The sequence below is a fragment of the Chelonia mydas genome, chromosome 4 (genome assembly GCF_015237465.2).
Source record: "Chelonia mydas isolate rCheMyd1 chromosome 4, rCheMyd1.pri.v2, whole genome shotgun sequence".
Classification (NCBI taxonomy): Eukaryota; Metazoa; Chordata; order Testudines; family Cheloniidae; genus Chelonia; species Chelonia mydas.
The window spans coordinates 115,022,465-115,046,424 of record NC_057852.1 but is presented as its reverse complement, the minus strand read 5'-3'; the positions used below and the strand labels follow the sequence as shown (position 1 = coordinate 115,046,424).

The 23,960-nt window shown below is 39.9% G+C and overlaps 1 protein-coding gene across 2 annotated transcripts; it reads left to right on the top strand.

Annotated features, from left to right (window-relative positions):
- Positions 1-10,340: 10,340 nt before the first annotated feature.
- TMEM128 (transmembrane protein 128) lies at positions 10,341-22,040 on the top strand. Of its 2 annotated transcripts, XR_005225230.2 has the most exons (6): positions 10,341-10,499; positions 12,587-12,728; positions 15,872-16,033; positions 17,415-17,524; positions 17,732-17,791; positions 19,377-22,040. XR_005225230.2 is itself a non-coding variant. In XM_037898064.2 (5 exons), the coding sequence occupies exons 1-4, from the start codon at positions 10,388-10,390 to the stop codon at positions 17,512-17,514; spliced, it is 516 nt and encodes a 171-aa protein (XP_037753992.1). In that variant the 5' UTR covers positions 10,341-10,387; the 3' UTR covers positions 17,515-17,524; positions 19,377-22,040. The 2 variants fall into 2 exon arrangements, 1 of the variants encoding a protein (XP_037753992.1); XM_037898064.2 differs by lacking the exon at positions 17,732-17,791.
- The last annotated feature ends 1,920 nt before the right edge of the window (positions 22,041-23,960 follow it).

Genomic DNA, 23,960 nt, shown 5'->3' with positions numbered 1-23,960 from the left:
ATCAAAAGCATCAAAAGATCTACAGGATCGAGCCCACAGTGAATCACCACATTCTGTGATAATGGTTTATTTTCTCCTTTTTGTATCTCTATTAATGTAGCATTTGTCTAGTCATCCTTCTGAGGGGCAATATCTGCTTTGTAAAATGATCCTGGGAAAGTACAGTTTGCAAAGTATTCCTCTGAAGTCTTGCCAAAGAACCATAATGTATAAAAATAGCACAATTCTTTATTTATTTGTATTACAAATAAATATGGGCCCAACTTCATTGTGCAAAGTGCACAGCCCCTGCCTTGAAGACATAACAATCTAAATATGCAATTGGTGAAATCCTGAGCCCACAGATATCAATGGCAAAACTCCCACTGACTTCAATAGAGTTGGGATTTCACAACACACACTCTCTCTCTCTAAATCTCAGGCTGGGATTTTCAAAGGAGTCTATGGGAATTAGGGGCTCAAATCCCATTGAAAAAAATCAATGGAATTCCATCGCCTAAATCCTTTAGGCTACTTTGAAAATACAATAAACCTTAAGAATTAGAGTCCAATAACATGGCTTAAATTCAGCTATTATCATAACTCATCAAAATAAATATACATTTCTAGGGCCAATTCCTAAATCGCCATTTTGTTTTACCAGGGTTGTTGTTTGGCCTCCATGTTGGTACCCCCTCGTGTTTGTTAAGATGGTGCCCTTTTTCAAACGAAGGCGGGAACTGATCATGTAACAAGTGTAATCTGCCCAGAGACAGGAAGTTATATAAGGACTAAGCGCACAGCACTCCAGACTGTCCGCCCCCAGGGCGGCCCAGTACCTAATAAGTGAAACCAGCTGAAATGTCAAGTCAAGACCAGAAGCAGCATTCCCTCTAAGCTGCGTGCCTGCACGGCCACATAACAGTCCATCAAGTGCCACGCACTTGATTATTACAGCTGCGCACATCCTGAGCGATGGCAACTTGTGTTTATCTTGGTAGATTCAGTCAAATAAACTTTTGTCAGAATGTCAGGGATTCATTATGTTTTTGATAGGAATAAAGAAAAAAATAATTTGAATTTTGCTCCATATTCGCTGGACTGGTGCTGACATCTCTCTTTGTGCTGGGAATCTGGGACAGAGAAGGACACGTAGCCGAGGGGCAGTTGCAATGTGGTGTGCAATTGCTACTCTCTTGATTTTCACCCAGTTTTCAGTAAGATTGATAGAATTTATACTTGTAATATATGTGTGTTCTACTGATAAAAGTACATATATGCAATAACCTTATAGGGTTTTCGGTTCAATTTAACAATGTTGCTGTTCAATTTAACGATTAACTGTTCCAAGTTGCTTCTCTCACATCAAACATATAAAACAAATACTATTGGTAAAGTCTTGCCTACAGTAATTGAGTAAAATGTCAGAGTTTAATGTAGAATTTTAAAAATTATTATTGATTTTAATTATTTTTGTGAAGATTCTATTTATTAACAAAAGCATATCCTTTTAACAGCCATGTTTAAATGAAGGCAAACAGTATCAACCAACAAAGGAGCAAATCCTAAGAAGAAATGCTGCCTCACGTTCAAAGGAGAGTGGCTGGATGAAATAGTAGAAACAGAATCTCAACAATCTAAAGACAAGATTCGTGTACAACTGAGGGAAATATTCCAATACAGTGCTGATGTGGGCTTGATCTGCAAAATTTGTGCTGGAGCTAGAATATCCAGTGATTTCTCTACAGGCAAGAAATGGGAAGATAGATGGAAATTGGACTACATGAAGAGGCATTTATCAAGCAAAGGTCCTGAATCTGCTGCACATATACTTAGAAGCATAAATTCTCGCCCACTGGGATTTGACTTGCGAAGTATTCTATCCGAAACCACTAATGACAGACAGAAGAGACTGGAACTGATGGAAAGACAATGTTCAAAGCCAGAAGAAATAAAATTTCTCATTACGTTCTGCTTGCAGTACAAATGAACAGCTCCATGAACTCTGTGCAAAATATAAATGATCACATGGCAAAGTATCTGCATGTACCAATGAGATGGCGTAGCAAAAACTATGCTTTTGAGTTTTTGGAGTCAAACAACAGTGTTGTCCACGTAGAAATCATGTCAGAGATTCGCCTATCTTCCTATCATACACTTATTATTGAAGAAAGCACAGATATTTCTGTTAAGCTCAGAGATGCAGCAGCTGCAGTGCTTAAGACAGTGTTTGGTGGATTTCTACACTCTCAATAAGCTGGACATGATGAAAATGGTGATGTTCACTTCTGATGGTGCTTCTGTCATACTAGGAAAAACAATGGTGCTGCCACACAACTCAGGGAGTGCATTCCACATTTAACAGAAAAACACTGTGTGGCCCATTGAGAAAATCTGGAGTTAGTCGATGCGTGGAACAAAGTACCAATGTTGAAGAAAATAGAAACACTTTTGAAGACCATCTATACAGTCTTCTGCAGACGCTCAGTCCAAAGAGGACAATTTGAGGAAATGGCAAACGTCTCAGAAAATGAGACTGTAGCATTTAAACCTCTAAATGAAGTCAGGTGGCTATCTAGACATTTCACAGTAAGTGCTTTGATGTGCAATTAAGAGACCCTTCCTAGATACTTTGAACGTGAAATCTCAGTTGACCCGATAGCAAAGTACTGCCTGAAGAAGCTTTTTGACACTAATTACCGTATCACTCTAACTGCATTAAATGATGTCTTATATGAATTAGCAGAACTGACCAAATGCTTTCAGAAGAGCTCTTTAACAACAGTCGAAGCTGTACAGTTAGCAAGGGCCCAGATCCGCAAGATGAGAGGACACTATCTAGGAGAAACAGTCTCTTGGCCCAACAGTGTGAAAAATCTAATTGCATCAAGCACAAGAGATGAACAATTCAGCGGTGAATCTATTCTAAGTTTCATATCTCCTGTGTGATCATCTGAATAAAAGGTTTCCAGAAAAGGAACTAAATGAATAGGTAGCTTTTGATTTTGCCTACTTTCATCACAGCAAATCAGTTATGATTTAGCATTGAAAACATTAGCAAGCTAGTTGACAAATACAGAAAAATTTTGGACCTTAGCCGAGTGAAGTCATCTGCCCAAAACACCATGGGAAAAAAGGAGTCCATTGTGAACGAGTACAACGATTAGAAATACATAACTGCAGAGAAACATTAAGCAAAGTTGATGATAAATTTCCAGGAAATGGTGACTTTTATTCTACAAAAATGCAGAACAATAGAGTGTACTTTCACAACTGGTGGATATATGTGCAAGTTTCCAATGTTGACTGTGAGCGTGGCTTTAGCCATATGAAAAATATCAAAACTAAATCATGAAACAGATTGAAATAAAATCATCTGGATATGCCAATGAGGATCAAATTTCATACTTCAAGTGGTGAAGAAGTAAACCTTGACACTCTATATATACACTGGAAGAGTGGTAAAGACAGAAGAGAAAAGGTTCATAGCCAGTGGCAAGTGTCTGCCCCATCATCTAATCTGCCAACTACTGGCCTGGGGTGTCATTCCAGTGACAGTGATTAGTGGTCTCCTAAATCAAGAAAATAAAGTAATTTCATTCAGGTGTCACAAAAAAAAGGGAATATATATATGAATCATACATAAAGACACTAGATAAAAAACTTTTCATACCAAGCCAAGAGATATCTTTAATTTCAAGCATAAAGTGTAAACATTTTATTTTATGCATCAATACTAATAATAAAATATTTTGTTTCTTATATCAAGAAAATTGAAAATTTTGTTTTATGTCTCAAAAGGAATAGATACATGTAAGATCCTAATAGGCTACTGAAATTTTTGCAGTGTTAATTTTATTTTTATTTGATTTCATATTAAATAAACATCTGAAGCAGTGTACCTTGTTTTAATATTCTTCCTTTCTTCCTTCCTTTCTTTCTTCTTCTTCCATACCTATGGTAACTTAAAAAATATATGTTATATCTAGGTTTTTTGTTTCTACTAGTGGTGCCCATCCTCATATTACCTCGATATTGGTGCACATAACAAAATTCATTCTGCACATAGATGGAAAAAATTAGAGGGAACATTGACCAGAAGAGAAGACCAGAACTTACCTGTTGTTCCTGATTGCTCCTGATTTCCTGCGCTGTTCCTGTGCATTCCAGAGTTCCTGGTTCCTGTCCCCTGTGTTGTGTTCCTGAGTCCTCATGTGATCCTGTCTCGTTCCTTGTTCGTGAGTGACATGGTGATGTATTAATTTTCTTGATTTATTGTATATCTACCAACCACCTGTATTGTTTGGGGACCTTGGCTTCAAGCCTATTTGTCTGTTAACATAGGAGTGCTTTATTGCTTGTTCACTCTTATTGGTTGTGGGGTTCTTTGTTTAATAAACCTTGTTCTGTTTGTACCTCTATATTTGTCTCCTAGTACTTTAAGAGTCATTATTACTTCCGGTGATAGATACGGGAATGGGGGAGAAGGAGGGGAAGAATCTGTACTGGAAGAGAATTTAAGGGCAAATACTAGCTCCCTATGCTATTGACCTGCTAGAGGGTTTGTGTTGTAATAGTGACCTGCCTAGCTGGTTAACACATTCACCTTATCTTTTCATGTAATTAAACATATTTACAGCTCAACTGATAAGAGATGTCCTCCATTAACAAAGAAGTGCCATTTCTATGTAAAATAGATGAAATAAATATTCAAAACAAGTTTTTAAAACTGTCCACATATAAAGCAAAGAACAAAAAATTAAAAATGCTACATTGGATTATTTCTTCTGCAATTTAATTTTTAAGATGGTAAAGATCCAAGAACCAGTTCCTATGATTCATTCTGCTAAAATCTGACCAAGCCACTGTACTTTGTTCCAGAAATTAAAAGTAAAGAAAAAACTAAATGGAAACCATTAGACTGATTAAATGCTACAGCATGAGACAGCCAAAAGAACCTACAGAGAGTCCCTGATTTTAAATTATTTTTATATTATGGGCCTCAATTCAGAAGCCGGATCCAGTTACCTAGCATTGACTTCACTGGTGCTCTGTGTGGTACTAAGATCTGTTTGTATGGGTTCAATTGCTGGACTGGGGCCATAGCCATAATTGGTTATGGGTGAATGCATAAGATTGTCTCTCCCTAGAAAACATGTACAAATTGTATCTCTCTTCCTGAAGCAATTCATGTAGGAAGCAGCTTTTATTTGTAAGAAGTGAGAAATGACCTAGGGAACAAAAAGTAAAGAACCTGAATGAAATGGAAAGGCATTTTTACTGGACCAGGGTGAATGATTTGTAATTAATAATTTATCCAACTAACTCAAATTTGTTTTCTAATCACAGAATACTGAAAAAAGATTGAGATTTTCTCCTGTTTACTCATTATTTGAAATCATTCAGAAATTTGTGGTACTTAAAAAAAAAATGATTGCAAAGCATCTTTCTAGAGCACTGAATACTTTACATTTATTATTTGAATTATGGTGTTTAGTTCTGGTTGATCAGATTAGTAATATCACATGGTACTGCTTCTGTTCCTTGCACTTCCCACATGAGAATTTTCATCTTCAGCTTTGCAAAATCAGGCCTAAGTGATTTGCCTCAGTGGAAGTCTGTGGTAGAACCGGTATGTAACACAGATAAGACCCCAAATTCTTAATTTCCAGTCCTGTACTCCAACCACTAGAAAAAAGCTTCCTCTTCTATGTGAGCATAATTGGAAGTCTAAAGCTAATAAGACCCTTTTCTTGATAGAATGGATATAGTGTAGGTTATACCCACTGAGACCCTAATTCAGCAAACTACTTAAACATATGCCTAACTTTAAGCACCTGAATAATGGCTTCAACAGAAAAAAATGAGGGAGAACATCACCGGGATTAAGGCACGATTATCCTAAGAGGTGGGAGACAGGATATGAAAAAGGGTCTTTTTCCTCCATCAGACAGAGGAGTAAATTGAACCCAGATCTCCCACATCCCCAGTGAGTACTCTAACCCCTGGCTTAAAAATTATAAGGGAGATGGCACCAACACCATGAGTCAGATTTTGAATGGGCCCTGATCTGGTAGGTGCCTACCAAATCAGGACCCACATAAGCAAGATAAATGGGGGAATGCCTATATTCCCCTGGTTTGCAGATGATGTAGGGCAGTGGTCTCCAAACTGTGGGGCATGCCAGGAATGTCCAGGGGGTGCACAGTGGGGCCTGGGCCAGCCCCTAAGGCGGGGGGGGGGGGAAGAATGCCACCCAGCTCCGCTCTGCCCCCAGTTTTGTCCCAGTCCCAGCCCTGTCCCCAGGCCGTTACATTCCTGGCCCTGCCTCAGGCCACTGCTCAGACATTGGCCCTCAGCCCCTGCTTGTCCACCATTCTCAGCCTCTGGCCCTCTCCCTACTGTGGCTCCAGTTCCAGCCCCCAGCCTGGCCGCAACTCTGCTTCCCGCCCGGGGGTGCAGACATATTCCATTACTGGTAAGGGGGGGCATGAGAGGAAAAGTTTGGGCACCACTGATGTAGGGGTTTAGGCATGAGATTGGTATCTGGATGCCTAGAATGAGGTAGCAGTGTGCATGACCAGAGGCAGAAATATAGATGCCCAGAGAGCTTTTACAGCAAAAATTTAGGCACTGAATGAGTTTATGCACCTACAGGGTAAGATGGCAGCCAAGCAGGGATTTTGTGGATCACAGTGGTGCCTAAAACTAGGATTGAGAACAGTGTCTAAGTCCCTTTGTGGATCTGGGCCCTGACTGGCTTATACGAGTTAGTGGTCTCACTCTAGTTCTCGAAGGACAGATGTCACACTGGCACTATAAATTAGCACATCATCAATATTCTCTGCAGGAAGACCAAAACCTGAATGGGCCTGCAGACTGATCTATTTTCAAGCCCTACAAATCATAGTATCTGGTGTATTGCTTAGCGTGATGCCTCCAAACCACAGTAAAGACACATTGGAGATGAATACTGTTCTGTGCATAAATAGAGGATTTCAGTGCTCTGGGAACTCTGGACAAAACTTGTAATAGCTATATAAAAGCACTTTTAAAAACTTAGGTATGATAACTATGATAGAGCAGAGGTATTGATGAAGTGGATTAATTTCTTATGAACATGAATGAAGAACCATGTAGAACAGCACTGCTCACAATACTTTAAAATATATTTATCATAAAAAAAACATGACCCAAAATTAATAAGATCTGGACTCTAACACAAGGAAGTGAACCACTGGTGTACTATGAAAGATAGATATAAACTTGAAGTGAAATTATAAAATATATTAGACCAGTGAAATTACAAATGTATATTAATCTATTTGACAGAGACAGAATGCCAAAGGGAGGATATTACATGTATACAGGAATAGACCTCAACCTTACTGTTCTCAGTTACATAATTTCCTCCAAAATTGTTCTAGTTCACATGCTCAGACACAAACACTGTAACAACCTGTTGAACACAAGTAAGGTTCCCTTTTAGGCATCAAGATGGTGACCAACAACTGGCTTGTTCTGGTTATGATCTACCAGGAGACATGTGACATTTAATACAATTTAAAACATTTTCACCTGAAGGTTATTCTCTTTCCACTCCTTGGGAAAAAATATACTTAATAAAATGGATCCTTCCCAGAAAATAAACACTTCTATTCTTATTACTCAATTACTGAAAATGTTTCTGGTTTATACATCCTATGATGTCTTCAGTCATCCCATGAAATTATAAAGTGTTTTGCCTTTATCTTCTTTGCAAAGTTCAGGTAAATGCACTTGTTTTGTTTTGTCAAGTTTCAACCAACATTTCTATTTCTGGCACTCCATAACTCTTTATCAATTTTAGAATAGTTCTCAAAGTGATTACAGAGTAAACCTCTTCTGTTACAAATTGACTAATGACTATACGGTAGCACAGTATTATTCTTATTAAAAATCTTTTGTGCCCTTTTTACCTATAAAAGGTTAAAGCAAACAAGTATACATCAAAACTTTTACTGGCAGGTTCATATAATGCTCCAGCCATAAATTATAACTTTACTTCTCTAACAGATTCTTCCAGGTTAGGGAAAACAGCCACCCTCTCCCACTGCTAATCATTATCCCGGTGAGGCTGCCCTTCTGAATGCGTTTTGTATATGTCCAAGGCTTTAGTATGGTTACAGAACACACTATATATAAAATGAAAATATGTAGTAAGTGAGTTTGGGGACCACCAGATGAGTCCCCTCTCCTGGTTGTATTTGTCAGGTAGGTGGGGTCTTGTAGGTAAAGACATGCTTGTACAATATTAGAACAAAAATATATATAAAAAACTATAAAAAGCCATCATATACAAATTTGATTTGTATTTTGTGATATATATAGAGCAATCCTATTTTCTGAAAAGAAACAACAAACTGCAGTAAACTGGATAAAGACTAAACACTCACTGACATACCGTGCTATATTTAAACCTTCTTTGGAAAGAAAATGAAAAACTGCAAATAGGCCTTAAGCCTTTCTATGGCTCCTGTCTTACCATGTACAGATTCTCCTGTGTAGGTATAAGAAGCGACTGACTTATTCCGGACACACACGCTTTGAGCAAGTCTGACACAGTGATGGGTTGAAGAAAGCTCTCAATTCCACCACCAAACTGAAGAGAGATAACTAACATACCTCAGAAGCATATTACCCACTCTCTGGGCACTGGTAAATCATCCCTTTCCAGAGATGACTCCTTGGTGGCACTCAAAAATACTTTAAGAGATCTGCATTGTATTTGAATGTACCAGTGGATACCATCTATCCTTCCCATGGGCTCAAGGTGAGTCAAGATACAATGCTACCAAATTACTGGTCTCCCTGTGTCCTGCACCCATGCTACAGGTCAACACCACTCACCCACCAAAGGGACCCTTCCGAGGTTGAAATAGGTGTAGCAGTTGTGGCATTGGGGCAGGATGCAGGCACCTACCTGCCCCAGTGCCTGGGGCAAAAACACTGTGGATGGACACCACAACTATTGGTTTGGTCATCCCCAAGCCTCAGGCTGCCAACTTTCTAATTGCACAAAACCCTTGCCCCGTGCCTTCCCCGCCACTTCTCTAAGCCCCCCGCCCCCCACTCACTCCAGCCCCTGCCTCAGTCACTCACTCTTCTCTACCCTCATTTATTTTCACTAGGCTGAGTCAGGGGGTGGGAGTGCAGGAGGGGGTGGGGGCTCCAGGGCAGGGGCAGAAATTAGGGATTCAGAGTGCAGGAGGGGACTCCAGGCTGGGGTGGGGGAGCAGGCTCAGGGCTGGGGCAGAAGATTGGGGGGTGTGAGGGGGTGCAGGCTCTGACTGGGGCTGTGGGCTCTGGGGTTGAGCTGGAGTTTAGGGGTTTGGCGTGTGGGAGGGGGCTCCGGGCTGGGGGAGGAGGTTCAGGGTGCAGGCAGGCGCCCAGAGCTGGGGAAGGAGGTTGGGATGCAGTCTCAGGGAGGAAGTTTGGGTGCGGGGTGGAGGTTCTGACCTGGGGCAGGGGTGTGGGCTCCAGGAGGCTGGGGCAGGTGGTTGGGGTGCAGGCTCTGGGAGGGGGCTCAGGGTTGGGGCAGGGGTTTGGGGTTCCAACCTGGGGCAGGTTTCAGAGTAACAGCCGTGTTAGTCTGTATTCGCAAAAAGAAAAGGAGTACTTGTGGCACCTTAGAGACTAACCAATATATTTGAGCATAAGCTTTCGTGAGCTACAGCTCACTGGGGCAGGGGCAGACTCCAGCTGGGCTGTGCTTACCTCAGGCAGCTCCCAGTCTGCAGCACAGCAGGGCTAAGGCAGGCTCCCTGCCTGCCCTGGCTCCATTGCTCTTGGAAGCGACTGGCATATCCAGCCCCTGGTGGAGGGACCAGGCAGCTCTGCACGGTTCCTAGCCAATGAGAGCTGTGGAGCTGGCGCTGGGGGCAGCACACGGAGCTTCCCTGATCATCCCTGTCCCTGCGCCTAGAGGGAAATGCCATCTGCTTGCAGGAGCCGCATGGAGCCTGCCTTAGCCCTGCTGCGCCACCAACTGGACTTTTAGCGACCCAGTCAGGGGTGCTGACTGGAGCTGCCAGGGTCCCTCTGCGACCAGGTGGTCTGGTTAAAAACCGCATGGCTGGCAACCCTACCCACGCCAGCACCACGTTTAGTCCCCGTGAGTGAGGGACGCCACCTGTGGGGCTCTTGCTTTTAGAACAAATTACTACAAAAGCTCGCAGTGGTTTTTAATAAAAAAAGAACTACCAAGAAAATAAGTCACAAAAATGGATATCAAGGCAACACACCCTGCAGCGAGCGCGCCGCTGAGCACAACGGCTACAAGTGCTTAGAACGCCTCTATTTATAGCTCCCTCGCAAAAGCCCGCCCTACCTGCACTTCCTCCTGGCGTCACTTCCGGAGCAGGCCAAAATGGCGGCGGGGGTGGGTGACAGGGACCCGCTGCTACGGCTGAGACGACACCTGAGGGAGGAGGTAGAGCCCCAGACACTGCTGCTACAGGCTCCCCCCGGGGGAGTGGCTGGTAGGTGATTCCTGGAGCTCCCCCCTTTAACACGGGGCGGGGGGGTTGCGTGACCGCTGCCTGGGTGGCGCACGGCGCCTCCCCTTCGCCCCACGGCCTTGGGAGAAGAGGGCAAGGCGGGGCCCGCGCGCCCCCGTCCCAAGAGCCCTCGCGCGGGAGGAGCGGTGTCGGCTGCGGGGGGCGGGGGGAGGCTCCCCTGTGGAATGCGGTACGTGCGGGGAGGGCGCCAGCGCCGACAGTCCCGCGGCTTTAGTCACGGCGTGCTGTGCCTGCCGCCGGGCTTTCCTGCAGAAGCTGGGGTGCCGGGCAGACGGAGCCAAAGGAGACCGGCAGGGAGAAGGAGCCTCCGGGCTGATGTGGGGAGGGGATTCGATCGCTCTGGGGCTGCCGGTGGCTGTAGCACATGTATGGTCTAGGGGAGAAATTGCACCAGTTCTAGGAGTATTACACTGGAGGCAGCACCTTCAGCTCTAAGCCTGCCTTACACTTCCATTTTAGGGGGTTAAGTGTGTCGTTTAGAGGTTTTTAATTGAAGTAGTGAACACCAGTAAAACCCTGGTATGGCCCCTATTATACCAGTATAAATGTGGCTCATGCCAGTGCAGTTATTAGCCTTCCCATAGGGGAATAAGTGGCTGCAGCATGCCCTGCTATAACTATATCCATGGGGGGGGGGTGTGCTGTGCTAAGGGGTGGTACCTCGAGCTACACTTTCTCATGTGGACAAGCCCCTTGTGTGTGAGTTCCAATAGCTGGCCCTGTCTGTCAGGGTACATATTCTCTGCCCCTTATGCTAGCCCCCCCATCCCCCCCCCCCCCCCCCCCCCCCCAGCTGCTGAGGAGAGTTTAACAGTACTTCCTTCTTGTGAATTTGTAGGTGTGTCAGACATTAGGTTGCGGTAATTTATTGTTATGAAGCTATTAAAATGTTCATGAGAGGAGGGAGAGTAGTGGGGAGGAAGACTTGTATCAAAAGGGAAGGATGAAAAAAATCAGAGGTCTCACACCCTTGTTGTAGAGGATCTCAGGAATACAAGAATCGGATCTCAAAGCAGTGTTTATAGGCAGCATAAAGGCCCCTGGAACTGTGGACCAAAGGGGGTTGAGACAAAGGGAGGTTCCAAAGTGGTAAGTTAGGTAAATTGTGTCATAATAGATTTAGCAAATGACTATGCAAATCACAGAAAAATATAAAGTGAAATAAAATATATTACCATGGCAAGGGTGTTACTGAATGTTTAGTACTCAGGAAAAGAGAGAGGCAAATCCAGGGCAGTTATAAATTAATATGCTTGTCATAATAAAGGAGGCTTAAAATATATGAAATGTTCAAATATTTCTGCAGATATTCCCATCAGTTTAGTTCTATCAATCTATGTGTTTTGTTTAATTAGTTGGTCTTTCAACATCGCAGGTAAAAGAACATATACCCTTGCTTTCAGAACCACATGCTCCTTTGCCCTCACACTGATTCGGTCTGCTCTAAAATTTGTAAGGCACTCAGATCTTACAGTGAGAATTCTAGAAAAATCTAGATTTCCATGTAATCACTTTTTTACAGTAACTTAAGTTAATATCCTCTACGTATCAAGCTAGCTCCTGACACTGAAAACTTGGCATGTGACATTGGTAGGAAGACAATCTATGGGGAAATTCAGCTTGCAAACATCAGAATTAATGAAAATGGATGCAAAGAAATTAGTGTGTGGAACACTGGTCTTACCTTTGCATGTGTGTCTTTCATATCAAACAAATATATTCTTTATAATGATTCTTAAGTGGTTAAATAACCTTTTCAGCAATGTAAACAGCTATTAATGTTTCTGGCAAGATACACAAACAGAGTGTATGCTGATTATTTACTTTTTCATCAAAAGGCACCTTGCTTAGTTTTTGTTTTTATTTCAGGAAATTTGCAGAACCTTTTTAGAATGCTTCCATTTTAATTCAAAATATTTTTTTATAGTGAATACATTACTCTCTAAAGAAGAATGAGTTAGAAGTATTAAGTGTCCTATTTTATTTTAATAAAATGATACTCCATTTACTGGTGGTTTATAACAGAGCAATCATGATTTTGTTTACAGAAGAATCTACAAATGTGGAGAAAAAAGAGAAGCCTCTTCCTAGACTTAATATTCACTCTGCATTCTGGATTTTGGCATCAATTGCTGTGACATACTATGTTGAATTTTTTAAAACTATCAAAGAGACCATTCAAGCAGATAGGTAAGGGACCCTCTTCTTAAAAAGAAAAGTTCTATGTATATCTTCAGTGTCATACACAAAACATGGTATTTCTAAACTTTGCATTATTGCTGTAGATTTCATCTTTGTGGTCAATTAAAAAGTTAATTTTTCCATACAAGCTTAAAAAATTCTTCTTACACAATAACACAGGACCCAGTGAGCGAATTATAGTACGTTATTTTGCTATAGTGTATGGGAACAGAATTTAGAACTTGCTCTGTCTTTTGGTCCTATATTGGGTTACATTTTGGAAAGGACATACTGTGTCTTTCTTTGGCTCTGCAGAAACTGTCTGTTTTTGGAAAATTTATTTGAGTTTGAAATAAGTTAACACCATTAACCAAGGATGGCTTACTGCACTCCTTGAGAGTGAGGGAAAGGGAATTTAAAATGTAAAAATGAGGGGATAATACCTGGATTTAAGATAGAAGTCAAAAGATAAAAAGGTAATATTTATTTTCATTGCTATTTGTCCTATGGCATTAGTTTACAGAGCTAATGTATTTGTGGGGGGTGGGTTAAGTTGAAACCATTAACTCAAAACCTCCATTGGTTTTGGAGGAGTAAATTGAGGATCGAGTCTTTTAAGTATTTTATAAGGCCTCAGTTGTGCAAACACTTACATATGCTTAAACTTTACAACTATGGATAATCCATTGATATGAGTGGGACTACCCATAGTAGTAAAGTGCATATTTTCAGGATTGGTGTCTGAGACTGCACACTCGTCAATAGAAGTACTAGTGTTATAGTTGAATTGGAGTAAAGATATGTAGACCCTGTGCGGATACAAAATTTGTATCTGCGTCCAATCCGTAAACATGGTGCATGGATATCCACATCCGCCAATGTGGCTATCCACAGATATAAAATGGATACCTGCAGATTTGCAGGGCTCTAAAGATTGAGTTGGTTTGAAATAGGGGTAACGCAAGTTATGAACTAATCTTTGTTGAGAAGTTTTGGGATATTGGAGAAATTCTAAAATTCTTGCCTAATATTATGTGAGCTAATACGTAAATTCCATATATTGCACGTATAGCAGACAGTCATAATAATTAATTTGTAGCACATAGTTTTCATTCATTGTGTGTGTGTCTTACTAGGTTATCAGTTTTGAATATTGCTGATATTTTCTGGGCTCTTTATGAAAATGGCTCTCATGGTGAGGAGAGGTGGCAAGCTTTTTTTTTTTTTTTTTTTTTTTTTTTTTTTTTTTTAAATGAAGTAGCTGCTTCCAGTGGCTTAATCTTGTGCCAAAGATTATTCTACAAACATTGTGAATTTTACATAGACAGTTTTATGTTTCAGGAAACCAGATAATTGTTACTGATAACAACTTCCATATCCTGTCATTGGATTTGGTTTGCCTTGATTATCACTCATGTAACTTGTCTCATCCATGCATACACATATGAACAGATTTAAAATCCATAAAACATAGAAGTTTTCAGAGCTGTAAAGTACTTTTATGGTACTATAAAAAGGTAATGAAATTTAATATCAACTTGTCTTCTGATGTGTGTCTTGTCTTTTTTTTCTTTACATTTAAAAATTATGTTTAGGATCAGATCGATAACTTTCTTCCTGAATAGAGTAGAAAGACTTGGAATGCACTAACACTTTTGCATTGTTTTCAGTTGGGCTGGTGCTTGATGGGTATTTTTGAAAATCTGTCCCCAAATGTGGTTGAGGGTCCGATTTTGTGCTGAGCTGTTCAGTCCCCTGTGATTTGAGAGTGCTTAGCTCCATGCAGAAAAAGGTCCCCAGTGTCCCCTTGTCTCTACCAGTGCACATCTAAGAGCTTTGCTGCAATATCTCAGAGCAGGTGATCTCTTGAACAAAGACAATTGCTGTGCTGTCCTTTGTGGTTTAGTAAATTCAACTGAGGTGATATAAATTTGCTTAATTTGTAAAGTTGAGCATATTTGAACTCTATTTGGACATATCTCACCAGAAAATAATTTTAAAAAATAATTTTCTTCTAGGAGGTAAGAAGCCATCACCTATAGTCCATAATTTGTTAGCTTTCTAAGCTCCATACATGTTGAGTTCCATACGCTGTTATGCCTGGATTTGAAATAATTTTTCCTTATGGTTTTGTTTAGCCAGTGTATTAAACTGTTTGACTCTATTAGAATCCTGTAATGAGTTTGCAGATGTGAAAGTTTATTAAGACATTTAACTAACTTTCCGTGTGAGAATGATCTGAGAAAATACTGTAGTTTAGGAGTTGAAAACAAGGTAATACTGTGTATTTAAAAAAAGATAACTTTTTTCCAAGGGTTGCAGTACCGCAGAACTAAGTGGAGTTAAACTTTAGTTAATCCAGGAAGGCTTCTGTTTGATAATGTTCAAAAAAAAGCTCAGAACTTCACTTTTATATAAAGAACTACATAATAAACTGTCATATGAAATACAAATGTAGTGGTTATCCTCTGGCTTGGGAATGTGGCCAAGTCTAAACAAAATAGTTTTCCAATATAGCAATATCAGTAAGGGGGTGTGTTTAGAGAGGTTGTGTGTGGGGTTTTTTGTTTTTTTTTTGGTTTCTGATACATTTCTGTATCAGCAAAAGTCTAGAATAGATCCAGTTATACTGGCATAAAAATGCTTTTGGTAGTATACTTTATTTCACTTTGACGATTTGGTGTAAGCTATACCAGCAAAAGCACTTTTTTGCTGGTATAAGATGGATTGGTCCATATAGCGATATGGCTAAATCTTTTCTAGTGTAGACCTGGTATGAGCCTAACTATTTAGGACTCTGTTAATCTGTTGACAAAGCTTGACTAACAAAAAGAATTGTTCCAGTATATTTATACACTGCAGAGCAGAACTTCACTAATTCCCCCTAATTACTGAGACTTGTTGCAAGTAACTGAATTTTGTGAATTATTGTGATACGTTATTCTTGCTGTTATCATGTATCATAAGATATGCTTCAGTACTTTCTTTGTTTTATGCAGATGTGTTGTATTTTGTGAAAGTAATGTACTCCTAGTAACATCAGCGTTTACTACCACACAATAAAAATCTATGAAGTAAGGAGCTACTTGTGAATTACAGTGATGGATAATAACATGCAAACTGAAATTTGTCTGTATTTAATTTCTTTGCAGTTGGTGCTTTGTCCTCGGCAGCTGTTTGTTGGTTGCAAGCTTAGCTATTGCTTTTTACTGCATAATATATCTAGAGTGGTATTGTGGAATTGAGGATTATGATGCCCAGTATCCAGTATTGATACCTGTCACAACTGCCACTTTTATTGCAGCAGCAGTTTGGTAAGTTAACGTGCTGCAGAAATACATAAAACTTCTGCAGAACCTGAAGAGGGATTACCAATGGTAACACCAACAGGCTGTCTAATTTAGAAGTGCTATAGAATGGTCACTTCTGTAGATTTTGGTCAAGTCCAGTAATGTTGCTCACCTCCATCATTTTTTGGTTGCATTTTCCTTGTATTGAAAAAGTGAATTCCTAATTGTTGGAAAGCTATGATTGCAGACTGGAACTGAGGCCAGTAATGGTCAAAACTGTATATTAAGTCCACTTCTAGGTGTACTGGGTCTTCTGTTTTTTCCAAGTGTTAGGAAGATAGAAAAGTCCTTCACTACTTTTGTTAAATTAAAGGTGATTGTTAAAAATAGAGCTGAGAAGATAAAGTGTATAACTGACAAGTTAGTTGTACACCGAGAGTATTTAGTTTTGTCCTGTTTTTCAAGGTGGAATCTACCTCAAATTGCCTTATTGCCAGACTGCTGGTCAGTACAGATAGCTTTTATCAAACTTGCAGAATACTGCTTAAATAGAAAAATTTCAATATATTTTTGAAGCATTTATAACTTGGCTCTTACCTAAATGCTCCAGCCTGATGCCTTGCTTTGTAAAATGCTAAACTCTTATTCCCAGTCTATAACAATTGTGCATGGATACAGAAAAAGAAATCTGCAAAACAAGAAGTTTGTGTATTCCAAGTTTCACTAATGCATGAGTTTTCAGACAGTGCCAGTAGGTGACCTTATGACACATCTGCTACAAAACTTGAGAACAAAAGGGAGGGTGAAAGAAGAAAAATGGTCACACTTGGCTTAAAATTTCTGTTTTTGTTGCTAAAGTCAAATCTTATTCTCAGATTATACAAGGATATCTTGGAGTTCTCTTGTCAGTTAATTCATGGTCAAGGCTGCTTAGCTGGATGATTTTAAAGCTTTTCATAATTGCCAGCCCTGCACACTGAACACTATCTGAAAATCGCTCATCTTATTTCCTACATAAACACAGACAGTAAGAAGCCTTAAATTAAAAGTTCTTTATGCTGATGCCCTCTCTCTTCATGGCTGTAATATTTGTTGTATAGGACAATAATTAATAGCTGTTTTGTTGGGAGGGTTTCTAGTAAACCAAGAATTGTGGCACAGGTGTGTAATAACGTGGTGCCACTTCTATAGAGTTGTCTTCCACACCATAACAAAATTATTTGATTGTGTAGAAGAAGGGGAGAATTTATTACAATACTGTTTTCAAATAAATTTTTGTCTTTCAAGATTGGGGTGTTGAGTCCTTAATCTTACTTCTGGTACAATATGCCAAATATGTGCAGGATATAGTACGTGACATTAGAACTACTAAAAAAATATTTAAACTTCTTGTTTTTATTTCCAGTCTCAACATTGCCTTATGGCCTGTATGGTCATTTCTCACCCCTCTGTTGCTGTTCACTCAGTTTATGGGTGTTGTGATGCTTGTGTCACTGCTGGGATGAGTCACATAAGGTAACACATTTTTAAATATTTATGTACATCCACACATTTGTTTTTTGAATTACAGTAACTTTCATTTGACAAACCAATTGCACTCTAACAAGTTTAGTTAATATCTTGTCTGTAAATTAGTCCTTATGCAAAATATGCAGGTTTTTACATGCTGAAAACTAATCCCTCCCCCCACCCTTCATTTCTTAATTATTTTTCAACCTTCAGGAAGGAGCCAGGGCTGGAATTTGTCACATCTGTGTTGGTGCTAGTGGGGTAGAGATGTTGGTAGGTGGTATATCAGTGTGTGTCTTTGTGGTGCTTTGGCCATAGTGCAGGAAAGAAATGTACTGCAGAATAGGATTAAGTGGCTTGTCAGGGAGATGGACCACTGATTGACTGAGAGTGGGGAGGTCTGTAGGTGAGTGCACGCTGTGCTGGCATTTATCTGGCTGAAAGGAGGAGTGGCAGCTACAGGAAGAGATGGGACTAAAAGCAGGAATTGCAAAGCATGCTTTGTATAGAGCATTGGAGTAAGGTGGGACTATTGCCAGCCTCTTAAGAATTGAGTTCCTAATATGCCATTAACATAGCATTAAAATTAATATGTATATTGGCAAATATGCAAAAAACAAAGTCCCTAACTAAAATGTTACCTCAATATCTTAGGGGAAAACTTGGCCCAAAGTCTACTAAAATTCCCAGTAAATGTGGTATTAGAGCACTAGTGACTTGAGAAGAACATTGCAATATTTTTTCTTTTGCCTCAAGCAATATGAACTCTTCACTTGAACCTTTTGTCATCCTGTGCATCTCACATTCAAGGACAGGGCAAACTTTTAGGTTTCCTCCTCCATTTCTCCCACATACTTGTGTATCTTATTTCCCATATTCTACATGCTCTGGTAACTGAGGGGAGTTTTTCCATCCTTACCTAAAACATTGTCAGTCTGGATTGTAAGCAGTAGAGACTAATGAATTTAGACATCAGGAATTTTTGGCCAAGTGGCTGAAACTTTATTAATCACAACAGGATTACTTCTGGGGGCAATCTGTCCTAGTAGCAAAGGAAAAAGGAGAAAACTATTGACACCCATTTGTTACCATTTCTCCCCTTTCTTGATGCTCAAATCCAGAGCATTCCATTCCTAGGTCTCATCCTTCCCACTTAAACAATAGCCTTTCTTTGTTTGCAATCCAGAATGGCTTGAGAAACCACTAAGTCTCATGAGGTAGCTCATGCTTCCTGCAAGTGAGCCACCTTTTCTAAGGGAAAAGAATTTCCCCTTGCAGATTTGAGACCACCATCCCAGTAACTACCCTCCTGAAAAGGGGATCTGACCAGCTGTACAACCCAAAATTGTGATTCTCTGAAAGTAAAGTAAAGCAAACAAAAAAATCCAAGCTGCACAACACAAACCACGTATATCCATGTCAGTTCAGCAAACCACTTATACCAGCTGGTGGAGCCAAGAAAGAGGCCCTCTTCTGTTTAGCCTGGCTCTTTATTAACTGCCCTGTGCAACAGACATCCGGATTATCCAATGGTAGCTCCCCTCCTAGAGAAACTGGTTCACTGGCTAGCTGACTGGTGTTACAGGGCATAGCCTAGTGGGTTAGCCTGTCCTGGGCTGCCCTCCGCTGCCTGCCCATCCTCGGCCCTGTAAACCCATTCTAAGAAGGCCAGCATGCCTTTATGTGAACACAGCGATGAAGAATGTAATGTATTCCTTTCAGTTTCTGTCTCTAACTCTAAAGCTAACACATCTGAGATAACTAATAGTTCTGACAATATATAATGCTAGTTTTGCTTTTGTTTGCACAAAAGAGCTAAAATAATATAACTAATCCTTACTTTTCTTTGAGTTTCTAGGTGTCAAGAAATCTGCCTTTGCAAGGAGGTAACTAACTTGGTTCACTACACTGTGTGCAAACTTTAAATACTATGGATTCCTTGTGAACCTCTGCTGAAAAACATGGCAATATTGTATTTCAAAACTTTGATATCACATTAAGAGTCTGATTCACATTTACAAAAGCAAATCAATTCAACATTCATGACAGTTCCGTCTGTCACTAGCCATGTTATTGTTGGAATTTGTAGGGGGAAGAGGGGTGCATGTGCTGCAATGCCCAGAAGCTACTAGGCTGGCTTAAAGAACTGATCAAATTAAGGTGTCACTAAAGAGTCCTAGAAGGATCTGTTATTAGTAGCAGATGTCTGGAATGGGAAGCGAGTTGGATAACATATCAATGTCAGCTATTCAGAAGAGATGAGAACTTTCAGCTTGAACAACACAAGTGAATTCGGAACATAACCTCTGAATTGTGTACTGAATTTAACGATGCAAACTCATCAAATCATAGTGCAGTATAAGTATGTGTGCAGTCTAATTTGAAATTGACTGGAAACTGTTGGCTCTCCAATATTTTTTGTAAATTTTGTTTCCTTAAGCTTTGTATGTAAAGAGCTCGCTGTTTCAAATTATAAGGCAACGGTTTCCTTTTAAACTAAATTCCTGTGCTCTGTCATACCTTTTAAAAATGATAATTCAGAGAATCTCTGCTTAAACTCAAAAGTTGTGTAATATCTCAGCCGATAGCTTGTCAGTCAGTTGTTTGACTTTTTTATCAAAAAAGTATAAATGCTGTAATGTAGAACCTATTTTAGTGACCCAAAACTTATGATCCTTCTAACTATTTCTTGACCAAGTTTATGTATAGTATTACAAAGGTAGGTAACAAGCGAGGGATGTATTCTTAAATGCATTTTGTCTAAAAATAATAATCAGTTGACTTGGAAGTACTTGAGATTTGGATTTAAATGTTGTGCCACTTAACACAATTAAACCTTATTAATTCCATTTGAATTCTAAAAGTAATCCTACAATAGATGACAATTCTAACCCAGGCTTATACCCAAAGAGATGAGCTTCTGGCTGGCTGTCAGTTCAGTTTTTGTTTGTGTATCTTCTGCTAAATTATTGGTATTTGGAATTAGTGAATCAGGCTCAATCTAGATGGACAATGTTTATAAACTTCTGGTATCCCATATTTTATCTTTAAAGAAATATTCTGGTCTATTGCCTGTTACTGTACCTCCATTAAAATTTTGGGGCCAGATCATCTGCAATAGCAAAGAAGCCACAAGCAGGTATGGGAGGAGGCCTTCAACGATGGTGTAAACCTCACCTTTCCACACCCTTGATCCTGGTACCGTTGTTAGCCACTGTAGTATCCCTGGCATAAATTAGAGCATCTCAAAAGAATGGGTGCTACTAGAGGTTCCCCCTTTGCTGGTGTGACCCTCCTGTGGCTCTATGACCAGATTCTGCCAGCACTGTGCAGCCATGCTGGAACGGAATATATGCCCTATGCCTAGAAAAATTATTGATCCATAAAATTTTAGTACATATTTGTGTTTCTTTGCCAATTCAGACATGTACATTTTAAGATCTTTCTTAGACACAGTAAGTTATGAAAAGTACAAGTGCCACTTATTCTCTTGATTTTTGTTTGCTTCTCTGATACAAGATTTGGGGAATTAAATTGCACTTATTCACCATTCCTCCTCCCTATCTGCTGTTAAATTAATTTTGTGTATTACATGGAAGAGTGCCTATTAACCAGATTTCCCTTTCCTTTCTCATCAAGAAGGAAATCTACTATAAAAAAGGCAACTAGTCATGCAACATTGGGAATGTAAAACTGTTAGTTCATTTTGGTTGAGATTAACAAATATTTTTCTAGAAAACTACAGCATTTAATCACAGAGATGGTGTTGGGTAGAGTACTTAATGTAAGATACCACCAAAAAACAGGCATTTTAAAACTTAAGAATGCTTCAGCTCACATCTACTGTGTACTAAATTTATTCTTTGTGATTGTTACTTGAAATCTGAGATAGCAACCCAGCATATAACGACTACAGGAGGCTAAATCATTTAACGTGTATAAATTTTCATAACTCAAGCTATAAAATCAATACTAGTGCTATTTCCACAGTATATAAAGTGTTTGTCAACATTTAGAAGCTCATGGGAATAGCCATCATTCTGATAGGCTCTAGTCTGTCTTAAAACAAATTGCTTCATTTCGGAAAACATGTTACTCAAAGCATGCAACATAAGTGACGCATCAAATTAAAACTGGTGTTATTTGAACTAGCTGGTACAATAAGTTGATCGCTTGAGTAAGTCTCTTTTAATTTTAACCTTGCCGATCTAATGAGAGCTGGAAATATTCTCAAATAATAAAAGGGAGACTTTCTGCAGGCTCAGGGTTTTCAACTTTTCTTGTTTTAAAAATTCCTACAGTTTCTGCATGTGTGTGTATATATGTAAATTTGAGATGTATTTTGTTTATCATGATGCCTCAAATGTATTATTGCTCAGGTGTAGTAGTTCTGTCATTGTATACATCAACATGAATTGGTTCCTTTAAATCTTGTATATTTGCATTAATAAAACACTATGCAGCACACTTAATTTTACAAAGCTTCTGACTGGAAGCTTTTAATAAAAAGTTTATATACAGATGACTGATTCATTTTCAATGCCTAATTCCTTAAACAATCTGATTACTGTGTTCTTGAACACCATAAACATGGTGATTTGTGAAGCAGGTATGTTGTAATAATTGGGCCTATGAATTTACCCAATTATGAGCTCAACTGTAAAATAAGTGAAAGTTCATAAAGTGTTATAATAACCTATAACAAATGTTGGGGGAGTGGATGAAATTAATGCAAACAAAGAGGCCTACTGATATAACTCAAGGACTGTGTTAAGATCATACCTGGCAAACACAAATGTGGGACCAGAAATCAAGGGACTGAAATTGGTGTGTTAAAAATTAGGCTTATTTGGTTGGTATTTCACGCATTACTCCCTTTTGAGGGCCTCAAAAAGCAACTTTGGGGGAAATGCTGGCTGGCTGACTGAAAAATAAGAGATGAGGAAGGAGTGAGCTTCCCCATCATTGCTGCCACTGCCACCATTTCCTGGAACCACCCGATCTTTATCCTAAACCTGAGAGATGTTCTGACCAGCCTGGGCCAGAGAGAGGGGGACAAGAGCTCACCACACCTACCTGCTCCAGCTAAATCCTACCACCACTTGGGGAGGAGGGGTGATGTGTGTGTCTCATGCGTACATGCACGTGTTGCTTTATTTCTTCTCTTTTGTATCCCTCTCCTCTTTTCTTCTGTCTAAAAGATCTCTTAGCTAGTCAAGGCTACATACTTTGCAACACTGCTGTAAGTCTGTGCCCAGAAAAGCGGCACCTAAACGGCCTACTGCTGGTATAAGTTTGCCAGGTCTCAAGTGGCTAATAAAACCGTGTTTTGTGCCTGCATTTTTCCAGCGGTGAGGTTGCCCGTGAAAGTCAGAGGCAGAGAACCTACATTTTCTGTCTTTGCCCATTCTTCTCCTTTCCCATGTGTGTCTTGTTTTGCCTTTTAGGAAATAGGATTGGACTTTAGCAGCAGCAGCAGCAACTCCAGCCCATCTCAACTAACCTCTTTTCCCCAAAAAGGACAGTTATGGCCATCTGTAATGCCATGGATGAGACGGTTTTAAAAAAAAGCGGGGGGGGGGGGGTTGAGAGGGATCTTTCTAAAAGCTCTCTCCTGCTAACTGGAAAGGGAAAAAAGGTGGTTAAAATGAACCCCTTATTAATACTCTACATTTTAAATGCTTTGACTATCTTTGCTGTACTTTCATTGAAGGGTAATAGATTTTTAATAGTGCCATGATTCTAAGCAGGCTAAGGGATACTGTTTTCAGAAATGACTCAAAGTTGATTGGAGTTAAATTTATGAAGTGTTCACTAACCAGCAGCCTCCAGGGCTGGACTGTCAAAACAGAACTTACACCTCAAGTTTGAGGTAACTCCCTCCATGACTTTTTTTACACCCAAATCATGATGAGAACTAGATTACAGCGAGGCATATGCTCGACTGCCTCCTTGAAATGGGTCTGGAATTCTAAATGGTTAGAATACCTGATTTACCAAAACTTGATTGCTAGCTTGTGTTGACAGACACTGAGCTATTATAAATACTCTGTATAACCACTTGGGACAAATTCATTAAGGCCAGGGTCTTGCCCAACTGCAAAAGAGCTCTTCTGCACATGGACATGTCGAAGTCTATGAAATACTTGTCCTAGCTGCGCACCCATCTTGCATCTGTGTGGGTGTTTTGATAGGTACTGGTAGTCTACACATCATCACGGTGAGAGGAAATATTGTTAAGACACTGGCTGTGAATGTCTTATTAAATTTTGGACTGTAAATGAAATATTTTAGAAGCTAAATTCTGCCACCAAGCATGGGTTTTTTCAGATCCACAGTTGTGAAAATGTTAGACTTTCATGACAAGCTAGTAGATTCCAAGGCCAGAAGGGTATTCAGTCTGACCTCCTATATAATATAGTCCATAAAACTTCCTGAAGAC

Bases quoted from the DNA above. Each gene is read 5' to 3' on its own strand.
- TMEM128 (XM_037898064.2), top strand. From the start codon at position 10,388: ATGGCGGCGGGGGTGGGTGACAGGGACCCGCTGCTACGGCTGAGACGA. The intron at 12,729-15,871 runs GTAAGGGACCCT...ATTTCTTTGCAG, and splicing joins GAGACCATTCAAGCAGATAG to TTGGTGCTTTGTCCTCGGCA. The intron at 16,034-17,414 runs GTAAGTTAACGT...TTTTATTTCCAG, and splicing joins TTTATTGCAGCAGCAGTTTG to TCTCAACATTGCCTTATGGC.